The sequence below is a fragment of the Notamacropus eugenii genome, chromosome 3, assembly GCF_028372415.1.
Source record: "Notamacropus eugenii isolate mMacEug1 chromosome 3, mMacEug1.pri_v2, whole genome shotgun sequence".
Lineage (NCBI taxonomy): Eukaryota > Metazoa > Chordata > Mammalia > Diprotodontia > Macropodidae > Notamacropus > Notamacropus eugenii.
In genome coordinates, this window is record NC_092874.1 from 199610780 (window position 1) to 199623151 (window position 12372).

General features: G+C 37.0%; 1 protein-coding gene across 11 annotated transcripts in view; it reads left to right on the top strand.

The window, feature by feature from the left end:
- LOC140533766 (uncharacterized) overlaps positions 1-12372 on the top strand; it is a 116880-nt gene that overhangs the window by 22563 nt on the left and 81945 nt on the right. For 10 of the 11 annotated variants that reach the window (XM_072653938.1, XM_072653939.1, XM_072653940.1 and 7 more), the window contains 8 exons: positions 554-637; positions 1926-2006; positions 2654-2737; positions 4031-4114; positions 5416-5499; positions 5681-5752; positions 6414-6491; positions 10512-10595. In XM_072653938.1, the coding sequence (XP_072510039.1) occupies positions 554-637; positions 1926-2006; positions 2654-2737; positions 4031-4114; positions 5416-5499; positions 5681-5752; positions 6414-6491; positions 10512-10595 (651 nt within the window). The remainder of the gene's footprint in view (positions 1-553; positions 638-1925; positions 2007-2653; positions 2738-4030; positions 4115-5415; positions 5500-5680; positions 5753-6413; positions 6492-10511; positions 10596-12372) is intronic. The other variant, XM_072653936.1, reaches the window with a different exon arrangement.

The following is a 12372-nucleotide window of genomic DNA, read 5'->3' on the forward strand; positions in this document are numbered from 1 at the left end:
TGGAACTTTGATCTTTTTTAACTCTTTTCCTTGCCCTCCCTATATATATATATAATATATATATGTATGTATGTATGTATGTATATACACATATATGATTATATCTCAAGTAAAATTAGAGTAGAAATGAATGGTGCAGTCTACTGTAGTTCTTAGCATTGCCTATATAGATTGTAATGGGCCACAAGATATCTACATTGCAATGAAAATAATGTCCTCTTTAGATTTTTTATTCCTAATTCATCCCTCCACACAAAATCATCACTGAAAGGGAATATAGAGGTAACAAACTCTATAACTTGAGGCTGTCAATAAACTTTTTTGACCTCTCTGCTTTATGTAGATGTGCATCCTCCATATTTATAGGGTTTAAGAACACAAGCTTCCAGGGAATGAGGCCACAGGTTCGTTGCACTCATGAGAAAAATACATTGGATTAGACCTTACTTCTTGCATCTCTCTGAGGATTTAAAAGTCTACTGATTTCTTTTCTGTCATTTCATTCCAAGCTCAGACATGAGATACACTTATATTTTTTTCTTGTCTTTCTCAGCACCCTCTATAACTGAAATCATGAAGGAGGCACCAAACAGTGAGACAAAGACTTCTGAGGATAAGGATAAGATGGTGACTGAAGGTGAGCTGCTGTTTTGCTCAGCCAAGGGTTCTTCTCTCTTATTTTTTTTAACATAAAGTTTTCTCTAATACATCTCACCTGATTTCACAAACTTTCCAGGGTCCCTTCTTTCAGAGTCACTGGAATTAATTTGAAAATTCCAATTCTGAGATTATGCCTCAGAAAAATTCTATGAGGTCCCTGAGTTTCAGAGTCATTCCTCAATTTTCAGAATTTTTCTAATTCTCTACATCATATCATCCATAACTTTTCCATCCAAATTTGGTAACTCTTATTGATTCTCCAATATAGGTCCCCCATCCTCATCATGCAGCCTGAAATATCAGTGAAATGCATGAGTTTCTTATTGATTTGAATTTTTTTTTCAGTGGAAACCCTCAATCAAAAGTAAAATATGATGTGATTGACCAAGGTTGTACCTTAACTTCATCTTTTTTCCATTCAATTATTTTGTCTACTCATGTGTGTAGCAATGGCCAGGGAAGGCTTTAGATTCTTATTTCCAAGTCTGTGCAATATAATTCCAATTTTTAGACCCCGCTCAATTTTCTTCCTTTTCTGTTGATATTCTTAAGTAAAGACATGCTTTCCCAAGCCTTGTCTTCTATGAGTATCCTTAATTTTTCAAATATCTATGCCAGTCTCCTCTCACAATGTCTGCATTATTGAGAGACAGAGATCCAGGGAAAGTGGGAAAACATGTGCGATTCCAAGTAAAGGACTCATTCTGTTGTTCTAATAAATGGAATGTTGCCTTGGAAATTGTGGGTCTGGCATGAGCTTTGCTCTTATTCAACTCTTTTCCAACTTCCATATATATGATTACATCTCATGTGAAATTAAAGCATAAATGAATTTCTCAGTCTATAGTAGTTCTTACATTATCTATATAGATTCAAATAGGACACAAGAAATGTACATTCCCATGAAAATAATGGCCTCTTTTATTTTCTATACCCAATTCTTCCAGCCCCAGAAAATCAGCAGTGAAAGTAAATTGAGAAGTAATAGAATTCATAATCTGAGACTGTCTTTGAACTTTCTGGACTTCTCTGCTTTATGTAGATGTGCACCCTCCATAATGACAGGCCTTTAGAACACAGGCAGCCAGGGAACAAGGTTATGGTCTCATAGGACCCATGAGAAAGACACATTGGATTAAACCCTACTTCTTCTGTCTCCCTGAAAACTAAAAAAAAAATCCCAAAATCTACTGATTTCCTTTCTGTCATTTCATGCCAGACTCAGGCAGGGAATCACTTATGTTTTATTTCTGTCTCTCTCTCAGCACCCTCCACAACTGCAACCAAGGAGACACCAATGAGTGAGGCAAAGACATTTGAGGATAAGGATAATATGGTAACTGAAGGTGAGCTGCAAAAGAGGGAAAGAAACATAGAGATAGAGAGACAGAGAAAGAGGGAAAGCATGTGCAATTCCAACTAAAAGAATTCACTTTGTAGTTCTAATGAAGGGAACCTGGATGTGGAAAATGTGTGTGTGGACTGAGCTTTGATCTTATTCAACTGTTTTCCTGGCTGCCATATATATATGTTTATATCTCAAGTGAAATTAAAGTAGAAAAGAATCTTTCCCTCTACAATGGATCTTAGAGCTATTCATATGGGTTTTAATGGGACAGATGAAATGTATATCCCAATGAAAATAACTGCCTCTTTTAATTTTCTATTCCCAATTCCTCCCTTCCCATCAAATCATCACTGAAAGGAATTAGAGAAGTAACAACATCCTTAACCTGAGATGATCACTGAAAGTTTTAGACCTCATGGCTTTAAGTAGATGTGCATCCTCCATATTTATAATGTTTAAGAACACAACCAGCCATGGAATGAGTCTATGGATTCAATGGACCCATGAGAAAAATACATTGGATTGGCCCCTAATTTTTTTTTGTCTCCCTAAAGATTAAAAAAAAAATCTACTCATTTCTTTTCTGTCATTTCATGTCAAGCTCAGGCAGGAGAATCACTTATGTTTTCTTTCTGTCTTTCTCAGCACCCTCCACAACTGAAAACAAAAAGGAGGCACCAATGAGTGAGGCAAAGACTTCTGAATATAAAGATAATCTGGTGACTGAAGGTGAGTTGCTGTTTTTCTCAGCCAAGGTTCCTTCTCTCTTATTTATTTTCAAAAATAAAGTTTTCCCTAATATGTCTCACTTGATTCCATAACCTCTCCTGGGTCCCTTCCTTTCAGAGTCACTGGAATTTATTCCCAAACACCAATCCTGAAATTACACTTCAGAAAAGTTCTCTGAATATCCTGGAATCTCAGAGTTACTCCTCTATTTTCAGAATTTTTCTGATTCTCCACATTTTACCATAGATACATTATCCATCCAACACTTGTAACTCTTCTTAATTCTCCAGGCCTCTCATCATGAGGCCTGAAGGATCGATGAGAGGTATAGTATTGTTATTGTTTTGCATTTCTTTTCAGTGTAAACTGTCGACTAAAAGTAAAATATGACATGATTGATCATGGTTATACTTTAAGTTGACCCCTTTTTAATTGAAATATTTTGTCAATGGAAGTCTATTACAATGACTAGGGAAGGCTTTGCGTTCTTATTTCCAAGTCTGTGCTATACAGCCCCAATTATTAGACCATTCTCAGTTTTCTTCCTTTTCACTAGATACCCTTAAAGACAAGCATTTACAAACCTTATCTTCTATGAATGTCCTTAATTTTTCAAATATCAATACCAGACTCCATTCTCAATTTAGAACTCTGTATTGTTGAGTGACAGAGAGACAGGGAGACAGAGAAAGAGGAAAAGCATGTCTGATTCCAACTAACAGACTCATTCCATTGTTCTAACAAATGGAACCTTGACTTGGGTGTTGTGAGACAGAACTGAACTTTAGTCTTATTCAACTCTTTCTCTAGCTGTGATATATATGATTACATATCAAATAATATTAAAGTAGAAATGGATCTCTGAGTCTACAGTGGTTCTTTGTGTTATCTAGACAGATTTTAAGGGGATAGAAAAAATGTACATTGCCATGAAAATAATTGCTCTGTTGATTTTTCTATTTCCAACTCCTTTCACCCCCCCCCCTCCCCAAAATCATGACTGAAAGGAAATAGACAGGTAACAAAATCTATAGCATGAGACTGACATTGAACTTTCTGGACCTCTCTGCTTCATGCAGATGTACACCCTTCATATTTACAGTGTTTAAGAACACAGGCAGCCAGGTAAGGAGGCCACAGGCTCATGGGCCACATGAGAAAAAATAATTGGATTAGTCCCTACTTCTTTGTGTCTCTGAAGATGTTAAAAAATCCAATACTATTGATTTTTTGGTCATTTTGTTCCATACTCAGGCATGGGAATAACTCATCTTTTCTTTCTGTCTTTCTCAGCACCCTCCATTACTGAAACCAAGATGGAGACACCAATGAGTGAGGCAAAGACATCTGAGAATAAAGATATGATGGTAACTGAAGGTGAGTTGCTGTTTTTCTCAGACGAGGGTCCTTCTCTCTCACTTTTTTAAACACAATGCTTCCACTAATATGTCTCACTTGATTCCATAAACTCTCCAGGGTCCCATCTTTTCAGAGTCACTGGAAAGAAAATATTCCCCAAATCCCGATTCTGTGATTAAATCTCAGAAAAGTTCTCAGAGTACCCTGAGTATCAGAGTTGCTTTTCAATTTTCAGAATTTTTCTGATTCTCAGCATCTTATCATTGGTATTTTTTCTATTCTAATCTGGTAACTATTCTTGATTTTTCAATATAGGGCCCCCATCTACATCATGAGGCCTAAAGTGTCAATAAGCAGCATGAGCTTGCTATTTTTTTGAATTTTTTTCAGTGAAAACTCTCAACCAAAAATAAAATATGGTATGATTGATCCAGGTTGTACACTAACTTGAGCCTTTTTTCATTCAAATATTTTGTTGATGGATGTTTGTTGCAATGACCAGGAAAGGCTTTAGACCCTTATTTACAATTCTGTGCAATTTAACTCCCCCTTATAGGCCCTTCACACTTTTCTTCCTTTCCCCCAGATATCTTTAAGTAAAGATATTAATGCTCTCATAGCATTTCCAGACCTTATCTTGACCCCTTTTGACTAATACAAATTGTCCTTTATTTATCAAATACCAATGCCAGTCTCCATTCTCAATTTAGAACTCTGTATCACAGAGAAAGAGAAACAGAGAAAGAGAGAAAGCATGTGTAATTCTAACTAAGGGAATTCACTTTATAGTTCTAAGTAATTTGACTACTTGACTACTTTGGAACTTTGATCTTTTTCAACTCTTTTCCTTGTCCTCCACATATATGAATATATCTCAAGTAAAATTAGAGGAGAAATGAGTTGTGACTGCATAGTGTTATCTATATAGATTTCAATGGGACACAAAAAATCTACATTGCCAAGAAAATAATTTCCTCTTTACATTTTCTATTTCCAATTTCTCCTGCCACACAAAATCATCACTGAAAGGAAATAGAGAGGTAGCAAACTCTGTAACTTGAGGTTGTCATTAAACTTTTTGACCTCTCTGCTTTATGTAGATGTGCATCCTCCACATTTATAGAGTTTAAGAACACAGGCTGCCAAGCAATAGGCCATGGGCTTCTTGCACCCATGAGAAAAATACATTAGATTATGCCCTACTTATTTTGTCTCTCTGAAGATTTAAAAACCCCCCAAACCTACTGATTTCTTTCCTATCATTTCATTCCAAACTCCATCAAGGGATACCTTTATCTTTTTTTCCCTGTCTTTCTCAGCACCCTCTATAACTGAAATCGTGAAGGAGACACCAAACAGTAAGAAAAAGACTTTGGAGGATAAGGATAAGATGGTGACTGAAGGTGAGTTTCTGTTATTCTCAGCCAAGGGTACTTCTCTCTTAATTTATTTTAAACATAAAGTTTTCTCTACTATATCTCACTTGATTTCATAAATTCTCCAAAATTTGTTGATTTCTCTTCTGCCATTTCATGCCAAGCTCAGGCAGGGGAATCACTTCTGTATTCCTTCTGTCTTTGTCAGCACCCACCAAGAAGGAGACAGCAATGAGTGAGGCAAAGACTTCTGAAGATAAGGATAAGATGGGAACTGAAGGTGGGTCGCAAAAGACAGAGAGAGAGACATGCACACACACAGAGACAGAGAGACAGAGAAAGACGGAAAGCATGTGCAATTCCAACTAAGAGATTCACTTTATAGTTCTAACAAATGGAATCTTGACTTGGAAATTGTATGTGCGGACTGAGTTTTGATCTTATTGAACTATTTTCCTGGTTGCCATAAAAATAGATTATATCTCAAGTAAAATTAGAGGAGAAAGAAATCTCCCACTCAACAATGGATCTTAGTGTTACCATATACAAGTTTTAATTGGACAAAAGAAATATGCATTCCCATTTTAAAAAACTGACTTACTATTCTATTTCCAATTTCTCCCTTCCCCCTAAATCATCGCTGAAAGGAATTAGAGTGGCAACAAAATCTGTAACCTGAGACTGTCATTGAACTTTTTGGACCTCTCTGCTTTATGTAGTTGTGCAGCCTCCATATTCATAATGTTTAAGAACACAGGCAGCCAGGGAAAGAGCGAGGCCATGGGTACATTGCACCCATCAGAAAAACACACTGGATTATCCCCTTCTTGTTTTGTCTTCCTAAAGATTTGAAAAGAAAAAACCAAAGTCTATTGATTTCTTCTATTTCATGCCAAACTCAGGCAGGGGAATCAATTCTGTTTTCTTTCTATCTTTGTTAGCACCCTCCACAACTGAAACCAAGAAGGAGACACCAATGAGTGAGGCTATAACTTCTGAGGAGAAGATGGTGACTGAAGGTAAGCTGCTATTTTTCTCAGTCAAGGGTCCTTCTCTCTTACTTATTTTTTTATTCTAATATAGAATTTATTTGTTTTTCAATTCTTAACATTCACTTCTACCAGAATTTGAATTAAAAAATTTCTCCCCATCTCTCTCCACCCCCTCAGGACAGCATGCACCCCATCCACCCCTTCTTCCAGTTTGTCCTCCCTTCTGTTACCCACTCTTCTTCCATCCCCCTTCACCTCTATTTTTCTGTAGGGCAGAATAGATTTCTATACTCCATTGCCAGTATGGCTTAATTTCCGGTTGCATGCTAAAAATAATTTTTAACATTCATTCTTAAAGCTTTGAGTTCCATATTTTCTCCCTCCCTACCCACTATCATTGAGAAAACAGGCAATTCAATATAGGTCATACATGTGTAACAATGCAAAGCACTTCCATAACACTTATGTTGAAAAGACTAACCACATTTCCCTCTGTCCTATCCTTTCCTTCATTTATTCCATTCTCTCCCTTGACGTGTCCTACCACAATAGTGTTTGCTTCTGATTATCCCTTTCCCCAATTTGCTGTCCCTTCTATTATCTTCTCTCTCCTATCCCCTTCCCCCTTGCCTTCCTGCAGGGCAAAATAGATTTCCATATCCAATTGAGTGTGTGCTATTCCTTCCTTAAGCCAAATTCCATGAGAGTAAGGCTCAATTATTTCCTTTCATCTCCCCTCTATTCCCCTCTATTGTAGATCTTTTTTCCCTCTTGTATGTGAGATTTGCTACATTCTACCTCTCCCTTTCTCTTACTCTGAGTAAATTCAACAGTAAATTGTTTTTTTAGATGTTCTCTTTTCATATTCAGCTCACTTTGTGTCTTCTATGTATATATCTATATCTATCTATATATACACACACATACATACATGTCTACACATATGTAATATACACATATGTACACAACCATACAAACCTACATATATATTTCCTCTAGTTACCCCAATACTGAAAAAGGTCTCCTGAGTTACAAATAACATCTTTCCATGTAGGAATATAAACAATTCAACTTTAATTAGTTCCTTAAGGCTTCTCTTGCCTCTTTACTTTTTCATTTTTCTCTTGATTCTTGCATTGAAAGTCAAATTTTGTATTCAGCTCTGGCCTTTTCAACAAGGGTGCTTGGAAGTCTTCTATTTCATTGAAATTCCATTTTTTCCACTGAAGTATTATGCTCAGTTTTCCTGGGTAGCTGATTCTTGGTTTTAATCCTATCTCCTTTGACCTCTGGAAAAACATTTTCCAAGCCCTTTGATCCCTTAGTGTAGAAGCTCTAAATCCTGTGTTATCCTGAAAGTATTTCCACAGTACTCGAATTGTTTCTTTCTGACTGCTTCTAACATTTTTTCCTTGATCTGGGAACTCTGAAATTTGGCTACAATATTCCTAGGAGTTTTCCTTTGGGGATCTCTTTCAGGAAGTGATTGGCGAATTCTTTCTATTTTCCCTTCTGGTTCTAGAATATCAGGGAAGTTTTCCTTGATAATTTCTTGGAAGATGATGTCTAGGCTCTTTTTTTGATCATGTTTTTCAGGTAGACCAATAATTTTAAATTATTTCTCCTGGATCTTTTTTCAGGTCAGTGGTTTTTCCAATGAGACATTTCACAATGTCATCTATTTTTTCATTCTTTTGGTTTTGTTTTATAATTTCTTGATTTCTCATGAAGTCATTAGCTTCCATCTGCCCCATTCTAATTTTTAAAGAATTATTTTCTTCACTGAGCATTTGAACCTCTTTTTCCATTTGGCTAATTCAGCTTTTTAAAGCATTCTTCTCCTCATTAGCTTTTTGGAACTCTTTTGACATTTGTGTTTATTTTTAAAGGTGTTATTTTCTTCAGCATTTTGGGGTGTCTCCTTTAGCAAGCTGTTGACTTGATTTTCATGATTTTCTTGCATCGCTCTCATTTCTCTTCCCAATTTTTTCTCCACCTCTCTTACTTGACTTTCAAAATCCTTTTTGAGCTCTTCTCTGGCCTGAAATCTTTTCACATTTTTTTTGGAGGTTCTGGATGTAGAAGCCTTGATTTTTATGTCTTTCTCTGATGGTATGCTTTGTTCTTCCTTATCTGAAAGGATGGGAGAAAATACCTTTTCACCAAGAAAGTAACCTTCTAAGGTCTTATTTTTTTTCCCTTTTTTGGGCATTTCCCTAGCCAGTTACTTGACTTTTGAGTCCTTTGTCAAATTGAGGGTATACTCTAGAGACCTGTAAGTTCTCAGTTCCTCCAAGTTGGCATAATCAAGGGAGAGGAGTTTAGTCCTCTCCTGGCCTGAACTCTGGTCAACCACAAGCAACCACAAGCACTCTTTTCTGCCCAGGAACTGCAAGTAGAATTCCCTCTCCAGAGGCTTCACTAGCTCCACCATGCCAGTACTCCTCCTCACCCCAGGACTGCCGCTCAGGACTGAGACTCAGATCAGCAACTGGATTCCCCCAAGTTCTTTAGGCAGAGGGCTCCAAAAATGGACACTGTTGCCACCCTGGGGCCAGGAGTGGGGCCAGACAGCATTCCCTTCTCACCCAGGTGAAAGAGTTTTCTCACTGACCTTTGAAGCTGTCCTTGGCATTTGTGGGTTGAGAAATCTGGGAACCGTAGCTGCTACCTGAGATTCTGGGTCCTGAAACCTGCTGGAGTTCTGTCCATGCAAAGGCTGGGCTGTGCTCTGCTCTGAGTCCAGTGATAGACCTTTTCTGTAGGTCTTTCAGGCTGTCTTGGGCTGGAAATTTTTCACTCTGTTGTTTTGTGATTTTTGCCACTCTGGAATTGGTTTAGAGCCATTTTTTTATAGGTACTTTATGGGTTATGGGGTGAGAGCTACAGCAGATCTGTCTTTCTACTCCACAATCTTGGCTCTGATCCCTCTTTTACATATTTTCAAACATAAAGCTTTCCCTAATATATCTCAAATGATTCCATAAATTCTCCAGGGTCCCTTCCTGTAAGAGTGACTGAAATTTATTCCCAAATACTAATTCCAAGATTATACCTCAGACACTTTCTATGATTCTCTGGAGTCTGGCAGTTCCTCCTCAATTTTCAGAATTTTTCTTATTCTCCACATCTTATGATAGATCCATTTTCCATCAAAAACTGGTAACTGTTCTTGATTCTCCAATATAGATCCATTATCCTCATGATGACACCTGAAGTGTCAATTGGAGGCATGAGCTTATATAACTGAATTATTGGACACTTCTCAGTTTTCTTCCTTTTCCTTAGATATTCTTAAGTAAAGACAAGCATTTCCAAGACATCTTCTATGAGTGCCCTTAATTTTTCAGGTATCAATACCAGTCTCAATTCTCAATTTCGAACTCTGGGTTGCTGAGAGACAGAGATTCAGGGAAAGAGGGAAAATGTGGGTGATTTCAACTAAGGGGCTCATTCTATTGTTCTAATAAATGGAACACTGATTTGGAAATTGTGGTTCTGAACTGAGGTTTGATCATATTCAACTCTTTTCCTAGATTTCATATACATACATACATATATATATGTATTTATACATATACATATACATATATCTACATCTAAAGAGAAAGTAACGCAGAAATGAATCTTTCAGTCCATACTGATTCTTAGTATTATGTATCCAGATTTTAATGAGACACAGTAAATGTACATTGTCTTGAAAAGAATTCTCTTTTATTTTCCCTTCCCAATTCATCCCATTTCACAAAATCATCACTGAAAGCAAATGGAGAGGTAATAGAATTCAAAACCTGAGACTATTGTTAAACTTTTTGGACCTCTCTGCTTTATGTAGATGTACATCCTCCATATTAATAAGTTTTAAGAACACAGTCAGCCATGTACTGGTTTCAATGGACCCATGAGAAAAACACATTGGATTAACCTCTGCTTCTTTTTTCTCCATGGAGATTTTTAAAAATTCCAAAAACCATTGATTTCTTTTCTGCCATTTCATGCCAAGCTCAGGCAGAGGAATCACTTCTGTTTTCTTTCTGTCTTTGTCAGCACCCTCCATAACTGAAACCAAGAAGGAGACACCAATGAGTGAGGCTACAACTTCTGAGAACAAGAATAAGATGGTGACTGAAGGTGAGTTGTTGTTTTTCTCAGTCAAGGGTGCTTCTCTCTTATTTATTTTCAAGCATAACATTTTCCCTAATGTAATTCACTTGATTCCATAAATTCTCCATGGTCCCTTCCTTTCAGAGTCACTGAAATTTATGCTCAACCACTAATCCTGAGATTAAACTTCAGAAAAGTTCTATGATTCTCTGGAGTCTCACAATTGCTCCTCCATTTTCAGAATTATTTTCATTCTCCACTTCTTATGATAGATCTATTTCCATCCAAAGCTGGTAACTCTTCTTGATTCTCAAATATAGATCCACCATCTTCATAATGAGGCCTTTAGTGTCAGTGAGAGGCATGAACTTGTCATTGTTTTCAATTTCTTTTCAGTACAAACTCTCAACTAAAAGTCAAATATGGTGTGATTGATCAAGGTTTTGCATTCAGTTGCCCCTTTTTTTCATTCAAATATTTTGGTGATGGATGTTTGTAGCAATGGCCAGGGAAGGCTTTAGACCCTTATTACCAAGTATGTACAATACAACTCTCATTTTTGGACCCTCTTCACTTTTTTTTCTTTTCTCTAGATATCTTAAAGCAAAGGCATTAATGCCTTCATAGCATTCCAGACCTTGCCTTGATCCCTTCTGACTAATACAAATGTCTTTTATTTTTCAAATTTCAATGCCAGTTTCCATTCTCAATTTAGAACTCTGTATCATTGAGAGACAAAAGACAGAGAAACACAGAGAGACAGAGAGGGAGGGAAAATATGTCCAATTCCAACTAAACGAATTCACTTTATAGTTCTAATGAAGGGAATGTTGACTTGCAAATTGTGTGTGTGGACTGAGCTTTGATTTTTATTCAACTTTTTTCCCTGCCTGCTATCTATATGATTACCTTTCAAGTGAAATTAGAGCAGAAATGAATCTCTCACCCTACAATGGATCTTAGAGCTATCCATACAGTTTTTTTATATATTCATTTTTTTTTATTTTTAATGTTCTACAATCACTGCCATAAAACTTAGATTTTTTCCCCCTACCCACCCTCCACCACTCCACTCCCTCCCCACGATGACATACAATTCTATATAGGATCTACACATACATTCTTATTGAATATCTTTTCACTATAGTCATACTGTGTAGAAGAACTACAACAAATGGGAGAAATCATGTAACAAACCAAAACATAATACACACACACACACACACACACACACACACACACACACAAAATGATCTGCTACATTCTGCAATTGAATTCCATAGTTCTTTCTGTGAATGTGGAAGGCATTTTTCCTGAGAAGACCATTGGGAATTTTTTTTTTATGTCCTTGCATTGCTATGAAGATCCAAGTCTACCAGACAAAAGTCTCACACACTGTGATCGTCGCTGTGCACAAAATTCTCCTGGTTCTGCTCCTTTCACTCAGTATCAGATCATGTAAGTCTTTCCAGGACTCTCTGAAGTCTTCCTGCTCAACATTTCTTATGGCACAATAGTATTCCATTGCATTCATATACCATAATTTATTCAGTCATTCCCCAATTGATGGGCATCCCCTTGATTTCCAGTTTTTGGTCACTACAAAGAGTGCTGCTATAAATATTTTTGTACATGTGGGACCCTTTCCCATTTTTATGATCTCTTGTGGATACAGTCCTAGAAGCGATATTGCTGGGTCAAAGGGTATGCACATTTTTGTAGCCCTTTGGGCATAGTTCCAAATTGCTCTCCAGAATGGTTGGATGAGCTCACAGCTCCACCAGCAATGAATTAGTGTTCCAAC